The sequence below is a fragment of the Falco rusticolus genome, chromosome 5 (assembly GCF_015220075.1).
Source record: "Falco rusticolus isolate bFalRus1 chromosome 5, bFalRus1.pri, whole genome shotgun sequence".
Taxonomy (NCBI): domain Eukaryota; kingdom Metazoa; phylum Chordata; class Aves; order Falconiformes; family Falconidae; genus Falco; species Falco rusticolus.
In genome coordinates, this window is record NC_051191.1 from 62,239,865 (window position 1) to 62,259,094 (window position 19,230).

The window sequence follows — 19,230 nt, forward strand, 5'->3', positions numbered from 1 at the left end:
ACACACCTAGATTTATAGACTTTTTTAAAAAAACTCAGTTGGGATTAATTCAGAGGGGAAAATCATCAAGGCAATATCAGTTTCATATACAAAACTTTACCAAAATACCCTTTGCAAGCATGGATTTAGAAGACTTTATGGGAAAACAAAAAAATGTTAATCCACACTCTGGCTGTTTCAGCTGTTCATTGGACCACCTTAATAAAAACAACTGTTGCCCCTGTGGAGGATCAGGTGACACCATGTCTGGAAATTTTTTTGGATCAGCTTTTTGTTTCTGTTTAACTTGCTTCTCAGTTGTATAGCTACTTGAGTTCTGTGCTGATTCTGACAGAATATGATTTCTTGGGACCTGTAAGACAGTATATTAAGCATACAAAGTGCATATGAACATGGTAAGTTGCAGTAGCGCTTGCCAGTTTTTTTCACCCTGTGTAATTTTGTTTTGCAATTGACTAGAGGTTCTGATTTTGTGCAATATAAAAATCTATGTAGCAGATCAGTTTCAGTACTTTAAAACCCATGCTAAACTTTTTAGTGTGTGCTAATCACAAGACAAAATATTTACTAATGATGAAGACAAAGCTTTGATCAGTGTTCTGTACACACAGCTTTGGCACTCCAAGTTAGCCTCAGCATCTCTAAGGTGAACGTCTTCAAAATACTATGTTCAGCTGAACTGCGTTTCAGTAACTCTTAAACGGTCTTTAATCTTTCCTTCACTAAAAGGTGGAGCTATATGACTGTGTCTTTAAATGCCTGTGTATATATGTGTACACATACATAGTATATAAATGGCCAGCAGTTTATGTACTGTACCATTTTTATTCCTTAATTTGACATTTATCATCCAGTGCGGATGCTGGTACAAAATACATTTTCAAATCACACACTGTAAATCTGCATATTACCACTCAATTATTTTTTTATAAATTCTCCCATGGCGGGGTTCAGTCATTAGTAGTTCCAGTGTAACAAACCAGTTTAATTGAAACATTTTTTTAAGAGGTTTTGGAAAAAATTGGATCATTTTCCTCTACTCTCTGTTTCTCACTTTTCATACCTTGCATTTCCTAATTCCAGCTGGGAGAAGAAGTGCTGTGTTGCACTTTTCTATGCAATGTTTTTGGCCAAATTAAAAGCAGGAAGTACCAGAAAGCTCACCAAAGAGCATATTCTGAGATTTCTTTCCCAGCTTTACAGACCAAGAGATTCAGATAAAACTTGACTAAGCATTTACATACACAGAAACAAAAGTTTCTGTGGCATTGCCTAGAAAACTTGTATTATGGAAATGTTACGGTAAATGGGATTAATTTTTCTTGAATAGAACTTGGGAGTTTTTTGAAGGTTTGGTGGGTTTTTTTGAGGTAATAAAGATGGGAAGATGACTCACTTAGATAATTTAAACAGAGAGCTCCTCTGCCCAACAAAAATTTGCCCAATTCCTATAAACTAGATTAAACCTACTGAACTCTGTAGGTGAACCCCCTGTCCTTCCTTTGGAGGTGTGAGAAATGCCCCCGTCGCTCTGGAGCATGGTACATCGGAGGTTCCTTGGCTGAAACGGAATAGTCCTACTTACGCCCTATGCTTGAGAATCAAGTGAAAGCGGTGATAGGTACTGCTGAACAAAACAAAACCGTTACAGGTAGCCCACAGCTAAGTTTACCATACCCCCTTTTTTCCTGTTGTGTAAGCATTAAGGTACAGGAATGTTTTGTAACGTGATTTCAATGACGCTTTTGTATTTTTCAGAAGATCCAGGGTCATTCAGTGCTTGTTATTTTTACATATATTCCAAGTGTGGCCCTTCACCACTCCAAGCATGCATGTGGGCACAGAAACCGTGTCTTCACTGTCATTTCTCACTATTTCTTGGATGCTTGACTGTGGGGGAAGCCTCTTTATCTTCACAACCTGCACGACCAAGGCCTTGTCCTGAAGCCGTGCTGGTGCCCATACCGGCGCGAGTCAATGCGGGCCCCCTCAGCGGCACGGACGCTTTGCAGAACAAACCACGCAATCCCTGGCAAAGCCCGTGCGTTTCTCCTCCGGGATCACCCGGCCCGCACGCTGCCCGGCCGCAGGCAGGGGTGGCGGCGGCGAGGGGGCGAACGCCCGCCCTCCCCCGGATTGCGCCTCCCATGCTGCACCGCGCGGGAGAGGCGGCTGCGCGCGCGCAAGCCCCGGGCACGGCCCCGCTGCCGCTCGCGGCGGGGTTTTGCTTCCGGGCCGAGGCGGAGAGGCCGCGAGCGGCGCGGCGGCGCTTCCGGAGTGCGGCGGGAGGCGCCGCGGCCCGGCTGCGTGCTGCCGGGCGCGGGGCTGTGCTGCGGCCGGCGGCGCCGCGGGGATGGACGAGGACGGGCTGCCCATTGTGGGCTCCGGCATTGACCTCACCAAGGTACGGGCGGCGCTCGCCTGCGGGCCCGGGGCTGGCCCGTTGCCTGGCCCGGCCGCGGCTGCGCTGGCCCTGGTGCTGGGCGAGCCCAGGCCGCCCCCGCCGCGCTCCGCTGCCCAGCGGGGCCACCCCTGAGCACGGCCGGGCGCCCGGGGCCGGCCGGGGCGCGCCGCTGCGGGCGGGAGGGCGGCAGGGCGAGCTGCGGGTGTCGCGCCGGGGCTGCCGAGGCGGTGCCGCCAGCACCCGCTGCCTCCGCAGCACCCGCTGCCTCCGCAGCAGCCGCGCAGGTCCCGCCGCGGGGCCTCGCCGCCAGCCGTGCCCCAGGGCGCCGCGGGCTGCTCCAAGGGCGCTTCGCTGCGCCTCTTCCGCTGGCCTTACAGGTAACGGCTAAGCCGTTTCACTCTTAAAACTGTGAGGCAAATGCCGTGCGAAGCTGCTTGTTCATGGCTTTCAGTGATGCAGAAACACTTTTTTAGCTTTGTTTCTCGACTATAGAGCATAAAGACGGTTTGCTTCCAGCTGCCACGGTGGCCGTTCCATCTTTTGTGCTACCCCATAAATTTCTGAGGTCTTAAGCACCGTTTGACAGGTTCAGAACTACGGTATTGAGCTTCAGCAAACCTTGCCATACAGGGGCACAGGCTGAAAACTTGAGATAGTAGCAACAAAGTCACACAAAGAATAAGGACATCTTAAGACTGGTGAAGTGTAGCAAATGACTGCGCTGACAGATGAAAGACCAAAGAGGTGAAGACCAGAGGCTCACCGTAATCACACACTGTTGTTCAGGGCAGCTGAAGCTTGGCTGCAAGTGGTTTTGCTTGTAAATCCTTCACTGTAACCAACTGCAATTCAATACAGTGATTTCCTATGTGAAGTTTAAGACAAACAATTGTCCAAGGTGATTAACCCTGAGGTGCTGTAATTTTATACGTAAACATTTGTGTGAATGTTCCTGATTCCAGTCTTGTGTAATGGTGTAAATAAAAATGCCAACTGACTGTTACATTATGAGCACCAGCCTTTTTTTTTTGACAAATGTATCATTCTACCTTTTAGTCTGAGAAGTTTGTGTGCATCAGATCTCACTTGGCGGAGTGACACTAAAGTGTAATTTTAGGGTAGTCTGGACTTGCAAATAAGTAGTATAGGTGGCCACTAAAAATTGAGACAGCAATTTCACTACTCTCCGTTTTTTTTTATTTTAATGTTGGTTGTAACTATTTGTCTGGATAAGTCTGCTTTTCCTTCTTAAGCTTCAGAAGGAAAAATTCTGATTTCCTCTGTTTTTTAAAAATGTTAGCACTTAATTTCAGGAATGTTGTTAATTTCATCTGAAAATGTTTTCTTAAATAAGATAACAGACCTTAATATATGGGGATCTTGTCTTTTCTGTGTATCCTGCAACTTTTCAACAGTCATGTTAGTAGACTTTTAGTGAAAAAGGATTTGTATACTGTATAGGTATATATATCAAAAAATGGTTTGTATATATATATATATGCATTTGTAGCGAGTGCACTTAAGGCAGATTTCTAAAATAATTTCTTCTAAAACTTTTACATTTTTTTAACAGGTCTTTGAATCCAAATGTGGCAATTGACATCTATGTATAATCTAATTTTCTTATATTATTTAATGCAGGTTCCTGCTATTCAGCAGAAAAGAACTGTAGCATTTCTAAACCAGTTTGTGGTTCACACAGTGCAGTTTCTCAACCGCTTTTCTACTGTTTGTGAAGAGGTATGTTTATTATTTTCCCAGATGTCAATTCATACAATGGAAAAAAAATTCTAGAAATAAGAGCCATTCACTTAAATATTTTTGATGCAGTAATAGTGGTAGCTTAAACTGGAAAATTTAATCTGCTTTCTGTTCAGGTTTCTCTTGAGAAAGTGCTTAAGACAGTTGGGTTTTTTTCCCCAAGATGCCCAAGTGAACTGCTGATTATACCACACCTAATCCTGTTTCCTCAAACTTTTGCATTTGGCACTGCCTTTGAACTTTTTGATACATGGAATTTGTTCTGAGCAGCTCTGTCTGTGGAGATCATCTTGTTTTGGAAGAAGGATGCCATATTCCTATGGTGCTGCATCCATTTTGACAGTCAGTATCCCCCTCATCTGTGTCTTTGGATATAGCATCAGAACTTGCTTTCAGATTTTACCCCCTGTAATTTAAAAGGGTGTTACACTAAGCTCTGAATGTAAATAATTTTGATGTGGAAGAAAAGACATTTTTGGCAAGTGATTAGTATGGAACATGAAGCAGTTAATTTTAGTGTCTTGTAAACAAAAGAAAAATAAAAATATTTAGTGTTAATAAGTTTTTTGTGGTGTCTTCAGCATCAATGGAAACATACCAGACCGACAGGACTAGATTTGCCTACTGAACAGGACAAGAGTGCTTCCTCGTAGGAAGAGTGTTTTCTAATGCGGCTTTGAGCTTAACCTTTTTGTCATTAGTGGTTTCTTTGTAACTGTTCACTAGTTTATTCAACAAAGACTACTATACAGCCCTAGCCAGCAGGGCTGGGGCAGCAGTCAAATACAATTAGACTAAGCCGTGTAATCTGAGAAATTTCTGTTGTTAGTGAAGTTTAGAGCCAGACCCGTGACAAGTATAAAATTTGACTACCACATCAACGTATAGAGCTTCAGAGGAAAAAAATAATTACCTTTTTTTCCTAGATTTTTAAACTTACTGTAATTTGATATGTGGGATGGTGTAACTGCCTGGTGATGCTGTTGTCAGTTGTCCAAAACGTGGTTGTCACATGATCGCAATATTACCTATTATATAGGCACTGTGGAAGTCAGAACACATATATTTAAAACCATCTTGAGCATGCAGCAACTCTGTGAAGTCTACTTAATAAAACATTACTGGTTAACCTAAATGTGTTGTTACCCCAGAAACTAAATGGTTGCTTTCTAAATTCCTTGAAAATTTTTTTTGTATTTAGAAAGTGCAGAATCGTTTTTAATGTGAAAGGTCCCAGTGTAAATCAACAGAAGCCAAGAAATTCAAAATTAGGGCTGACACTGTCCTTAACTCTAGATTTCTTTCTCTAGTCAAACTCACCCATAAAGTTATGTAACTGTCTTGTACATCTTTCCTCCCCTTTCCCCAGCAACATGTAGGGCACATAGTTCTTTTCAATAGGAACAAACTCCTCATGAACAAAAAGCCATCTGTAAATAAGTTGGTGCACTATCCAAAAAGACTAATTCCTGTCAGTCTCTTTTTACTTTTTCTAGCATATTGGCAGAACTGCCATTTTCTTGGGGTGTTAAAGTTCTGCTTCAGAGCCAGGCAGAATCTTGCCAGTGTGCCAGAAAGCTGTCAGAGTGGTACATATCTGCCAGCCAGCATGCTAGCCAACTTCACTTGGACAGGTCTGGTGGAGTATGGTAGTGATTAGTTAAAAGAGTGACAGTTCTTATAGAGTAATGTAGAAAAAGTTGTCTTTTTTTTAAAAAAAAAAAGTGTTAAAATTTGATCGAGGTACACCTGGAGCATGTAAAGTTGGTGAGTTCTGGTTCACTATGCATTTTGACTTTCAGTCACCTGCTGTATTCTTTATCAGATTTTTTTACTTTGTATTTGCTCAGTTACATACATACACTTCATATCTTTTCACCTTCCACATTTGGAAAAAGCTTTGGAGAAAGTTGGTTTGTAAACTGTGAGAGTACAGTATGTCTACCATTATTCTCCAGTTGCCCAAAGTAATACCCTATTTACTTTGGCTTTCCTTTGTGCATAGTCTGTCTTCATTTCTGTTATTCATTATTTGGGAAAACTAACTGCCTAGTAAGATTACTTAAAATTTGAACCATTGTAGCTACTGTACTAAAAAGGGATGTCGTTGCTTCATTTATTTTGAAATGTTATCATTTCACTTATACTCTATTCTGCCTTCACCAGGTAGAAGACGAAAGTGATTTTTTTTAGCTAGATGTGAACCATTTTATATGTACAAGTGCCTAGGGGAGTGTTTATGTGTTCAATTTTTTTTTCTATTCTAGAAATTATCAGCACTCTCTCTCCGTATCCAACAAATTGAAACAACACTCAATATTTTGGATGCAAAGGTTTGTATGTGTACAGACTTTGTCTTCTAACAGTGACAGCCTCCTGAGTTACATGAACTAGCTTCCTGATCATAGTCTAAATTGATCAAATAAGTTTTCATAATGATTTGAAGGAGCTAATATAAAATGCTTACATGGCAATTTCTCTCTTTGCATGTCTTGCCACTTATATTGTGTAACATTTAAACATGTAGTTGATATGGAAAAAAGGAACCAACAGCACATAGTGGAAATGTTGGTTCGGTCTCTGTTAAACATACTGAACAGGAAAGGAGCACTTGGATCTTGAGAGGGCAGCTGAACTGTATGGCAATTTTATGGTTGATTTTATGTTTGGTTTTAAGAAAATGGAGAGAAGTTTTCCAATATTAAAGTATGTTGCAGGGTTGTGGTATGAAATTGCATTTGCCATGCAAACTCTAGTAAGAAATGCTACTCTCTTTGTACAAGCGAAATATCTTTGTGTTACCAGACTATAAGGTTCTCAACTGGTATAAGTAGCTAGACAGAGCCTTTGTAAATCTTCTGGTATTGAAATGTGACCTGAATTGGATCTAAGGTAATACAATGTGTCTGATGTATCTTTAGCTAAAATGACAAAAGGATATAATCTATACTCAGATATTATCATTTAAGTTGCTAGAAGAAAACAAACAAACAAACTGGAAACAAATACCAAAGCCCAAACACCCACTGTAAAGGTTTAACCAGTCCTTCTTTAAATGATGGAAGCAGTTTTGGTTGTCTTTTCTGGGAGCAGGGATAGGACATTTTGAAACCATTCATTAAGATCTTTGTGAAGAAAATACTGTAGTAGTACAAACAGTGCTTACTAACTCTTATTTATTTCAAAGTATTTAGGAATAATCAGTATTGATCATTTTTATAGAATTCTTCATAATCATGGTAAACAGAATTTCCTTCAAGTAGATATGTAACGTATTTAATATCCACTCTCAGCATTTCCTTAAAAATGTGTGAAAGATGTAGAAGATTGCAAAATCTGTAACCAGTCACCCATCTGTTAGATAACAGAGCTTTTCTTGTTAACGATTTCTTTCACTGTAGGGGAAGTAGCAGAGAAGATGGCCTGGCTCTTGTGGGGTTGATAAAGCGCAGCTGGAAAGGTGTTGAAGCCTTTCCTGCGCTGCAGTGCTGTTAACAGTGAAAGCTCCAATGCAGTGTTTTGGGGTTTTTGTTGTAGAAGCCACCTGAATAAAATTATTTTTTTCCCCTCCCAATCAAAATATGAAAACTAGTGATAAAAAGTTATGATTATACTAATGTGAAAACTACCTGGGGAATATGTGGTAAGCAGCATGCTGCAGATTTTATTGTACACATAGACTTAATGTTCATTGCTTATTTGATAATGTTTTGTACATTTAGTTATCCTCTATTCCTGGCCTAGAAGATGTCAGATTTGAAGTGTCCAGTGCAAATATGAATAGCGTTACAAATGGTCCTATGGCACAGACTACTGTGGATCAACAGACAGCTGTATCACCTCAGTCTGGAGTGAGTAATGAAGCATAACTAACAGATTGAAGGAATATACCTCTCTGTGTCCAGTGTCTCTCTTTCTAGTCTTATTTGAAATAGTTAGAAGCAAGCCTATTGGAAGAGAGAAATCAACTGTAAAGATCTAAAACTGCGTTTTTCACTAATGAAACTGTTCTAACGAGTGATTTAAAACAAAAAAGTCACTTGTTAAAAAAGTATCTCCTTTCTTGAATTTGTGGCTTAAATAATTAGAACTAACTCAAATCTAGTGGTAAATGTCTACTTCCTCTTCTTCAATCACACTAAAATATGAACGTGAATTACATGAGGGGACTGGGAAGGTCATGAATGAAAGTAAGTTTGAATCACATGACTCCAGCTCTTCTCTGCCTTCTTTAGAACGTGAGCTTTCAGCTGAAATCGGAGTTTCTAGCATACTTTATTTTAAAGAGGTTGTTACATGAATATTTTCTGTATATTACCATCTATGTACAGAAAATGCCAGCTTATAATAAAGTGATCGATATTAAGATCCTATCCCTGCAATTAATTTTTTGTTGGGTTATTGGGGTTTTTTTTATGTATGTGTGTGTTTGGTTGTTTTTTTAACCCAGATTTAAATCCTGTGATCACCACTTCACTAGGGGAGACTTTCTGGCTCATTTGTACATGGGGTTCTTTCCCCAGTTTCCTACAATAGTTTCTTTTCTTGGAATCTCCAAGTCCAGTCTCTGCTTGTTCTCTTATTTGGTGGAAGTTGTCGTGGAGCAGCCTGTTAAAGGTTGTAACTCTTCAGCCAGCAGCGTGGGAGACAGAATAGACAGTTAGCATTCCATGTTTCAGCCATGTTAGAGAATGACTCCTGGTTATTTTGTTTTCTTTAAAATGTTCCTCCTCTTAGATACTGAAGTAGGAACAAATACTCCTGAAATGAGGTTTCCAGTGCTGCTTTCAGATGGTTAGTTTAATAGCAAACATTCTCTTGTCATTTTCTTCTTTTTTTTCTAATTCTTTACTCTCAAGGATTCTTTTGATTTCATTATGATATCCTTGAGATTAATGCTTTATACTGAAAACTATAGTTTAAAAATTATATGATCTGTACGAAACCTTTCTTATGGAATCAAATATTTTGAGTAAAAAATGCATTAGACCACTAGAAGAGATATGTAGAAATAATCCTTAAAAATATATATATGTATAAAGTGAACATTTAGATTTAGTTCTGTTTTATTCATTAAATACAACAAACTTCAGAGTGCTATTATAGGTGGGTTTTTCTCATGTATTTTGCTTAAAATTGTGACTAAAAGTAGAAAGTCACACTTGTAACTGCAGATAGTAAGAGCTGAGTTTTGTGTATTCATTCATCTTGGAAATATTTAATACTACGAGTGAGAATAATCTAGATGAAGAAGAGTTGCACTTTACCCTTAAATTACAGATTTTATGGTTTGAAGTCTCCGTGCTTCTGCATACCTAACCATTAAAGTGTTCTCTTTGTACACAGAAGAACAATATACATGAAGAAGGGTTACAGAAAACAGAGGTAGTAACAGAAAATGTCAGAACTGTGGCCAAGGATCCTCGATATGCCAGATATCTCAAAATGGTACAAGTGGTAAGTCAGTTGTCTTATCATTCTTTATGTACTTACTTATTTTTAGGTGGAATGTCACACACATCAAAGTGAATGTAAGTGAACATTAGATGTCTGAAGACATCTATTGCAACAATAATCTTTAAGCTAGGATAAGATCATAATATTTCTAGCACATCTCTAATAAATGAATTGATGTAATACATTCCCTCAGCCAGCTTCAGGCAAGGTCTTTCTACAAAATTTTGCCAATATACTTCTGAACTGAAGGTGTGAAGATGTGTAAATGCAGACAGAAGTTGCCACTGAAAGTGTAGTTATTCTGGTAGAATTGGTATCATTCCCTACACACAGACATGATTACAGTTTGATTTTGCTGTAGGGTACAAAATACAGCTTTGCCCATGTACTCAAGAGCATGAGTATTTGGTATTTCTGTAGGGTTCAAAATAGAGATACAAGAATTGCTTCACTACTTGGTTCCACATCAGTTTCCTGTTATTCATGATGCAGGTTTTGCTTACCTCTTTATATGTGGGCTGTTCTACAGATAAGTAGGAAATAAATGAATGTAATCTCAATATTTACATGTGTGAAAACTAATGAAGGAGTGAAAAGGTGAATGGGAGACTCGGTGACATTTTTTAAGAGCTCTTTTTTTCATGTCCACAAAATTAAAAATGAGATTGGAAACAGAAAAAACCTGGCTTTATTTTCAAGCTGTCAGTGGAAATTTTCCTCTAAAATAAATATTATAATTCTGGAAAATGTGACTATGTCATAGTATGAGTAAAATGTTGCCTATGTTAAAACTAACTTCATAGTTTTATTCCCTCTTCAAACAAATTATTACAATTGGTGTGCTTGGTGCTTTGGATGACACTCCAGACCTTATTTTTCATTTGAATCACAAATTGTCACTTTATGGGTAGCTTATTACAAGCCATTTGGGAAACCTGGCAGTGGGGTAGTAGCAGAGAGTAGAACACTATGTTATTTTTTTATGCCAGACTTGAAAGTGGATGTGAAAGAGCTAGATGGTCTAATTGCTTTGACTTTTTTTGTGTGTGACTGCTAGAGGAGTGAGATCTCACCTTCTGCATTTGTACTTTGTACTGGCAGTTCCTGGTGGTTCCTCTGCCAGTTGTAAACAGTGTGGTAAAGTCAGACTAACATACTACACACTGATGCGTGGTTTTGTATTTGCCAAACTTGTCTTGTCATCCAGTCAGGTATTTTAGTTAGTGTCATTTATTTGCCCAAATTAAGCTTCTAGCTGAAGATTTGTTTGAACTAAACATTTATTTATTGTTCACAATATTTTTATTTTTTAAGAACTAGCACTATGAAGACATATTTCTTTTACACTAAACATAGCTGTTCTGTGAGATAGTAACAAACTCATTTCAATGAAGTGCGGTTGACCGTACTAAATTCGTAATTTTTAAAATATACAATAATATTCAAGCAAACCTTACAAAGGCAATATTGTATTTGCTACAACAAATGTTCAGAACACTTCTGTTGACAGTTTGAGAGGAGCAGTCTATGACTTCAGATAAACAACATCTTTAAATAACAAATATGACTGCATAGATGCCAAGATACTGACTGGCCTGATACAGATGGGTCCTTGCTTTCAAGCACTGAAATAAAAACCAAACATGGAGAGTGCACTGATCTTCAGGAATTGCCAGCACTTAGAGTATTTGACCTCTTTCTGCACTATGAAGAACCAAAACCTATTTTGCAACAAGATTGCTACTTGCACTCTGGCTTCTCCAGGACCTGCATGCTTCCCGGGCTGCGGGGCCAGGCTGGGAGTAGGGCTGGCTTACACTGTGTTGAATGTGTGGTGATTTGGATTATTTAAAATCTTAACTGAGCAGAGACAAATGCGATGGAAATTTAGTATTTTCTCCTCTGTTAGAAAAGTGCACTTTTGCCATTTCAGTGGACCTGTATGATCCGTGTAGTTACTGTTTATGTTTAATATACTTCCTGTTTTATTTTAGTAAGATTTAGGGTCACAGCAGTGTTAAGCTCTGATTTGCCAGATTCTGCTTTGCCTGATCTGACTCAGTCTTGCTTTCACTTGGTTTGAATTGATGCATAAACACTTCATCAGTGATTTCTGAGCTGGGGAAAGAAACCCTAAGAGCAGTCAAGTGAGGGAAAAAGCATTAGATAGTTTGAGATGGTGTATAGGCACACAATTCCTGGTGTCCAAATCTGTTACTAGAATAAGTGAATATTTTAAACTGTCATGAAATGCTCAAATGCTTTCCCCTTTGTAGTGTACATTAGTTGTGAATTACTGAGAAATTCTTTATTACAAGCTAATACCTTACAACTATTTGAGTCACATTTTTCCTGATATGCCTGATAGGTTGTTAAAACTATGTACCTGTCTGTGTGCTATTCCAGAATCTTCATGCACAAGTCTTGATTGTGATTCTTGCTGTGAAACTGCACAAGGAAAACACAGTAAGACAGCTAGCTCAGCTCTCACTTTGCCAGGTTAGCAACTGTCACTAGTACCACATGCTTCTCTGGAACATTAGTCATGGCTGCCCTTTATTTTATCACTATTTTACTTACGTTGGACAAAAGATATTTGTCCTGTGCCAAAACAGTGCTACACTACTTTTTATTTAGGTTGTGAGGCCTCTGCTGACTTTCCTTGACCACCAGTAGCTGTGTCTCTTGGAAATCAGAAATTATAGCATCCTTCTTCCTTGTTTGTTTTCCTTGTTTCCTTTTTTTTTTTTCCTTTCTTTTTCTTTGTTTTTTCTTTTTTTCTTTCTTTTTTTTCCTTTTTTTTTAATTTTTTTTTCTAACTATCTTGGCATGCAGTGATCCAGGTGGTATTTCTGATGGTTTGCAACAGGGGATGGCAAAGCAACAAGTTGTCTTTGAGCAACTCTAGTGGAAACATAGGAGCAGTTTGTTGGAATGTGTCTTTTAAGACGACGTGGGTCAAAGTGTTCTTGGATACGCAATCCATGATGAGGGGATGCTTAGGTGTTGCTGAGTAAAATAAAGTACAGAAGCTGTGGAAGAACTTGCAGTGAAAGGAAGGAATTTTTTTAACACATATAGTTGGCTAAAATCTGTCCACAAGTCATAGAAGATTCAAGCCTGACTGTACAGGCACTTTGTATTCAGTGGAATCACTTTTAAATTGCACTCCTGTTCTCATGTCCTGTTTGCCTTTTTCTGCATGCTTTTTAAAGACTTTTCCAATTTTTAGCTCTGCGTTAAGGTATTCTTCTGGAGTGGTAGTAGATGCATCTTCTGTTTTGCTCCCTCTTTGGCTATACCTTTAGCATGTCCAAGTGTTCTTCATCTGTCTAGCACAACCATTCTCTTCTGTCTTTGTGCTACTCTGTTCTTTCTTCACGTTCTCATCCATACATATCACTTCAGCTTCCTGGTTTTGTCTGCATGAATTGCAGATCTATCTGCCCATTCCTGATTCTTTCCCTGCAACTTTCTGTAGAAGTTTTGCCATAAATATGAGAAGGATTAAAAGGGCTTTTGATCTCAGTCATTTCTCGCCTCTAGGTTCATACTGATGGCAACTGAGATTATCATTCCATGCTTTTGTTCAACAAATGACATGCATAAATTTGTATGAAAGTGTAACCTAAAAGAACCTGTGGAATTTAGTTCACCTGTTTGTGTTCAGTAGTTTCATATTATTCTTCCTCCTCCTACACAGGGTGTTCCTGTAATGGCAATACGAAACAAAATGATTTCTGAAGGGCTAAATCCAGATCTTCTCGAGTAAGTAATATGCAACTCTCAGTAGGGCTGGAAAGCAACTGTGTGTTTAAAAAACTTGGAAAAAAGTTTGCTTAGAAGAGCTTGTTTATGGTATTTTGAATCTAAATGATGAGCATTAAAATAGGTTTTGAAGTCTTCTGTGAGAGGTGGTTTAAGCATTTTGTATGTCTGAATAGGGCCATCAGGGCCAAAGGGGGAGCCATGCTGTCTCAAGTTCGGGTTTTTTCAGTATTGTCTAGCCCAAGGCAAAGCCCAGGAAATAGAGACTGGGTAAGTACTGCACTCTCCCAAACAGAAAGTTGTAGGACTTTACTATTAAGACTTGAGAGGAAATGGAAGGACTTCTTCCAAGCCAAGCAGAGGGGATGCAGTTCAAGGAAAAAGATACTGCAATGACAAGGTAACATTTGACAACGTTCATTTAGTGATGAGAAATCAGGTAATACGTCAGTAGCCATTTTCACTGTACTGTTAAGAATATGAGGTTTTTCCCAGATATTTTCTTTCAACACTTCAATACCAAAATGCCATCATTGTAGAGTAGTAAGAACAAAATCTATTTTATTTTGCTGGATGCATGAGGGACAACGCAGCAGTTTCCCGATTCCCTCAGTAGATGGAATGTACAACTTGATTTCAACATCGACAGTGTAAATTGAAGTCAGCAGTTTGAAATTGTGACTGATTGAGCTAACCTGTTGTGAAGACTACTAAGAATAGATACTCATTTTCAAAGCTACGTGTCTGACTAGAAGCATGAATTTTAGGCTTATTTTAGATTTGACATGTAATTTAGTTTTACTGTACTATTTCACAGAATTTGTTAAACTGATGAAAATACTTTCATTCTTACATTATAGCCACTAAAATGTTCAATACGGTTTTGCATCCTCTTCAGAAAATGTCAATGTATTAGAAAGTCTGCTTCTCCTTTCCAGTGAAGTCTTTTTACATTTTGGAAAGGCTTATTCTGAAACCAGCAACTTGTTTAACAAAATAAATAAAAATATAGGAAAACTGAAGTATCGTCGTAGGTTGAGTCACTTTATCTCCCAGCTACTTCCTGGTTTCTGAATGAGCCTAAAGTAGTTATTCCTCATTTAATATTTTTACCAATCGAATGAGAAATAAGTAAAAGAACGCAAGTAAGAACGTGTGCAAGTGTTACATGTGTTGTATTTTTTACTCTGCATTTCTGATCCACGCCTTTCTGTAAATGCTGCTATTCATGTTTGGGTGGATTATTGTAGTAGATAAAAATAAGGTAATAGGTTAAAATTTCAAAAACTTTAAAAAAGTACCTGCTTTTGAATTGTCTGTTTTGGGCTAAGACAGAAATGTTATTGCTGTGAATTGGGGCTCACAGAATATGTTTGGGGTCAAAGATTCTGTGCAACAGTAAGGCTTAGGCGGATTTTCTTTAAAATGTTAATGGTTTGAAAACTGTATACAAATCTACATGGTTAAAGAAAGCTAATTATTTGGCAAGGTGCACACCACACAATATTTTAAGGAGTCAGGGATGACGCTTCTTTTAATTTTCTTGCTTCCTTGTCTCAATATCATAGACTTTTTTAAAAATATGTATCTTGCCATTCACACCACATTTCTTGGGTCTTCAGGTTCCTTAGTCACTCCTTCCTGCTCACTCAGTCCCAGTGGAAATTAGGAAAACGTACATATCGCTATCGCTGTATGCTCAGTCAGTTCCTGCACACTCTCCCAGCTATTAACCAGTGACTGAGCGTGTGTTTTTGTGTGGCTGCAGAGATGCTAATTCTGATAATATGGATTTGTTTATACTGTCTTCCTTCAGCTGTTTTACTTCTGTTACTGCTCCTTTCTCAACTTTTTGCAGTTTAATAACTCCCTATTCTATCAAGCTCCCAATTTATCTATTTTTAACTTTTGTTTCTTATCCTTTCTCTCTTCTCCTTATAAAATGCTGAGAGGGTTTGTCCTGCTCTTACGAACTAAAGGAATTCATTGCCATCTTCCTTTCCTTACTAGAGGCGAGTTTTTGCACTGGTCTCTCCAGATCACATGTCTTTGCACAGTTCTTCTGTTTTGTCATTACCACGGCAACAAGGAATAATACCGTGAAGTGGTATTTACATAAGAAAGCAAACTCTTTGATTTATTTTAGAGGTGTGCAGGGGGGAGAGGGAAGGCTCTTTCGCATTTCTTTAATGCACTTCTCATTTTTTGTGCCCAAAATGTTTAGAAACACTTCAAAAGTACCTTAGGGATTTCCAACAGAAATTATAATAAACAGAACTAAAGTTGGAAAAGAAATTCTGTAGCATGACACACAGAGGTAGTCCCAAGATAAATATCAACAGGATGAATAATACAATTGTCAGCTTATTTTAATATTTTATCAAAGAGAGCAGTTAACTATCATACAGGAGCCTAGTTTCTGTGAAGATCATTCTTCCCCAAGTGTAATTGCCTGTTTATTTTCTACCTTGGTTTCAGAATTGACCAGGCTCAGTCCTGCTTGTATTGTCAAACTCACTGCATACTTAGGAGGGACACTCCAGGGAGAGACAGCATCTTCAGTCAGTAGTGTTAGTCTGTAGATGACTTGCTTCTGTCCCCTTCATTCCCAATAGATCCCCCTGTGCAAATGTTTTGATGTGAGGTTTAGATCCATCTTAAATTCTCTTCAAAACTAAGCACAAGAGGTCGGATCATTTATAGTCAATAAAAATCCCATGGCTGCTCTTGCATGTCAAATTTAACCCAAAGTTCTAGCCAAATTCCACTCTGAGTAATTCTTTTTTGCTTCTCTAAATTATCCCTGCAGTTTTAGTTGGATACAATATTGTTCATTTCCTGTGTTATTTTTTTCATGTACTATTTACACTGCTTAATAGTGTACAGCGTGTTCCTTTCAGCCCTAGAAACTCTGAAGATTGAAAAATATTGAATTAATCAGTATTGCCTGCTTTCAACTTGTTCTACAAGTGTTTGCCACTTCTTGGTGATCTGTCAGTATTTCCGATAGCCTCAAAGATTTGCATTCAAATCGACGTCTACAGAGTTTTGATGTCCTGTGAGTTACAGTTTCTAGTGCTTTTCAGTTGTAAGTGAAGCAATACCAGTGAGATGAGAGTTTGTAAACTGTAAACAGTTAATGTGTTAAATGTTTTGGAAATAAAGTGCATGCAATTGTAGTGAAAGGACATTAACATGACATGCTAAGTTGCTTGTGTTCTCAGCCACCTTCTGGGAGTTACAACATAGAACATTTTTGTTGCCTGCAGGACCCCGGATGCCCCTGTGCCTGCCTGGGGAGATGATGGGAAAGCAGAAGACAGTTCCGATAGTGAATCTTCATTTAGTGATTAAAGAGACTGATTTCAGCCTTTGGAAACCTCTGTTAAGTGCTAATGTGTTTGGAGCTTTAGCAGACAGTGGTTTTCTGTGAGTCACATGAGTAACATGGTTTATCTGACAGCATTTTTAAGAGCTAAGATCCTCCATGTTCTCTCCCAGAAAGTCTGAACAGGCAGCGTGTTAGTGTGTTTCAACTAGAACCTTTCCACCATGAAAATGAATCGTGAGATCCTTGCAATGTTTGTGCTGCATCATTTCAGATTCCTTTCTGATTCTTCTGAAATTACTTTGTAAAACTCTAAAAATTCCACACCTCTAAACACTGCATTCTGGTCATTATTGGATTTTCTGTGCAACACATTTAACCTGGGTTGTCTTCTTCCTGTCCCATAACTTACAGATAAAGTAACTTTTCAAAATGAAATTGTTTCATTGATGAAAGGTATTATTTTTTTCTAATGTACTATATTCTGTAGTGACACAAGAATTACGTAGAAATCAGCTATCTTATGGTGATTGCAAATCGGTGATACTCTGTTTTGAGAGAAACTAAAATACAACTGAAAATACTAAAAACCAATCTGAATCTATTTTCGAACTATGTACTGCTATTTAGTGTCACGTTAGAGTCTAATACAAAGTTGTTAAAGCAGTTCTTGCTCTTTAGAAGAGTTGATTTATCAGATTCAGGTTACAGCGGTGTAGGCAAGTGCAAACGTTGCAAGACTGGTTTGAAAATGACACTGTGAAAGAAGCAAGTGACTGGGAGATTATTAATGGAATACCAGATTCTCACTGCTTGTTCATTGTCACGTGGGTCAGTAGAAACCACTTTCTGATGGCTGTTGGGCTTATTTGAAAGAAGCTGTGGCTGAGCAGTTTGCGTGGAATAAGAAACCACCTTCAAGCTGATGCCTGTGCTAATAACTCCAGCAAAGAAGCCATAATTCAGTTTGTATGATGATACAACTACCTTGCTACCTGTTGAGGTATGCATTAGGGAACAACATAAAGAAACCCACTTGGAGCCTGACTGGCCCTGAAGACTTCCCTGCAAGTTACTTAATCTACTCCATGAGTCAGAAATGACATTTTATTAAAGAATCTTCTCTAATATAATTTGTTCCACGTGACATTCTTCACAATCTATTTGAATTCCCCAGGTTATTGTGATTATACCAGAATGCTGTGGGCCAGGAATCATTCACTTTCTGGTCTTTCACATTCTTCCTGAGACCAAGAAAAGACTCAAACTGAAGCTCTGAGTATATAGATTTGTTAGCTTTTATGATCGAGTCGTTATCTTCTCTCTCAGTTATTTATGCCACTTCGGTAGGTTAGCTGCTTTTTTTTCCTGTAACTTAAGCATGGCTCCCATTTCAGTCTAGCTGACATATTTAAGTTCTTCATAACCTGCAAATCAGACTAATGCCTGAATCCCTATGAAAGCATATATGCAATGGAAAATGTCTAGAGATGGCATTTCAATAATGAGTTAATTATCATTCAACAGAAACAAAAATATTAAATAATTGAAACTTGGTAAAACTTGAAAAATATTAACATATCAGCAATAAGTATTTCAAAGGTAAATGTTACAGCGTTATTCCAGAAAGCATATATTAAAACACCGGTGACTTTTTAAAATCTGTCTTTGAAAACTCATTGAAGTAATCTGTTTAATTAAAGCTATGCTTTGTAAACCAAAGCTGTGGTTCTGTTTTATTTCCATATGTTGTTTTAAAGAAGTTAATGACAATTCTTCTGAAGTCTTTGCAAGTCATGTTTCTCCAAAGCTGGTTATGCTGAAGTTGCATCAATCTGCTGTCTGAAGGGGGGAGTTTTGGATATAGGGATTTGGAGTTTAACCTAAGCCATACTAGCACTCTGACTAGGGGGGAACTGAATACCCCATAGCCACTATTCTAACAAGAAAATTTAAGGAAGACTGAAATTAATGAGGACTTCAATGAAATTAATGAGGACAGTTCAGTACTCAAACTGATACGAACCTGTGTAAGAAAGTAGCGTGATTTAAAGAGTTAACTTGAGATATAGTAGTTAATTATGTTTTTTAAAAAAAAAGTTACCAAAACACGTTTAAGGAGATACAACTTCAATTGTTTATCATTTGAAAGAAGCTTTTTGTGTAAAGCAATTTTAGTCTGAAAAACCTAAAATCAATTGTCTTTTACACCACTACAGACGTATTTTTATGTGGAATGAAAAAGAAAGCCTCTTAGTCTACTGTCACTTGTTAAAATGAGGGACAATTATTTGGTAATTACATATGTCACAGAATGACAATTTCATTTGTAGGCATGGTGAATTTAATTGCTTAAGACTTCTGGGTTTTTTTCAGGGTAGCTGTTTACTTTGGAACAGTGCACTCTTGGTAGGCTTGCAGAAATGTTAAGAAAAATCTTGCCACTTTTGTCTCATTTCCCACTTGAGTTGTAGCACACTGCACAGTAAAAATTCCAGTGTCTAAACTGTGA

At 38.3% G+C, this 19,230-nt stretch overlaps 1 protein-coding gene across 4 annotated transcripts; it reads left to right on the plus strand.

The window, feature by feature from the left end:
- Positions 1–2,249: 2,249 nt before the first annotated feature.
- WASHC3 (WASH complex subunit 3) lies at positions 2,250–18,440 on the plus strand. Of its 4 annotated transcripts, none has more exons than XM_037390336.1 (8): positions 2,250–2,404; positions 4,046–4,144; positions 6,433–6,498; positions 7,888–8,016; positions 9,515–9,622; positions 12,029–12,121; positions 13,326–13,390; positions 16,660–18,440. In XM_037390336.1, exons 1-8 carry the CDS (start codon positions 2,354–2,356, stop codon positions 16,742–16,744), a joined length of 696 nt encoding a protein of 231 aa, XP_037246233.1. In that variant the 5' UTR covers positions 2,250–2,353; the 3' UTR covers positions 16,745–18,440. The 4 variants fall into 4 exon arrangements, with proteins under 4 accessions (XP_037246233.1, XP_037246232.1, XP_037246235.1 ...); XM_037390335.1 differs by having other exon boundaries at positions 2,252–2,404; positions 9,512–9,622; XM_037390338.1 differs by lacking the exon at positions 12,029–12,121 and having other exon boundaries at positions 2,257–2,404.
- Positions 18,441–19,230: the final 790 nt, after the last annotated feature.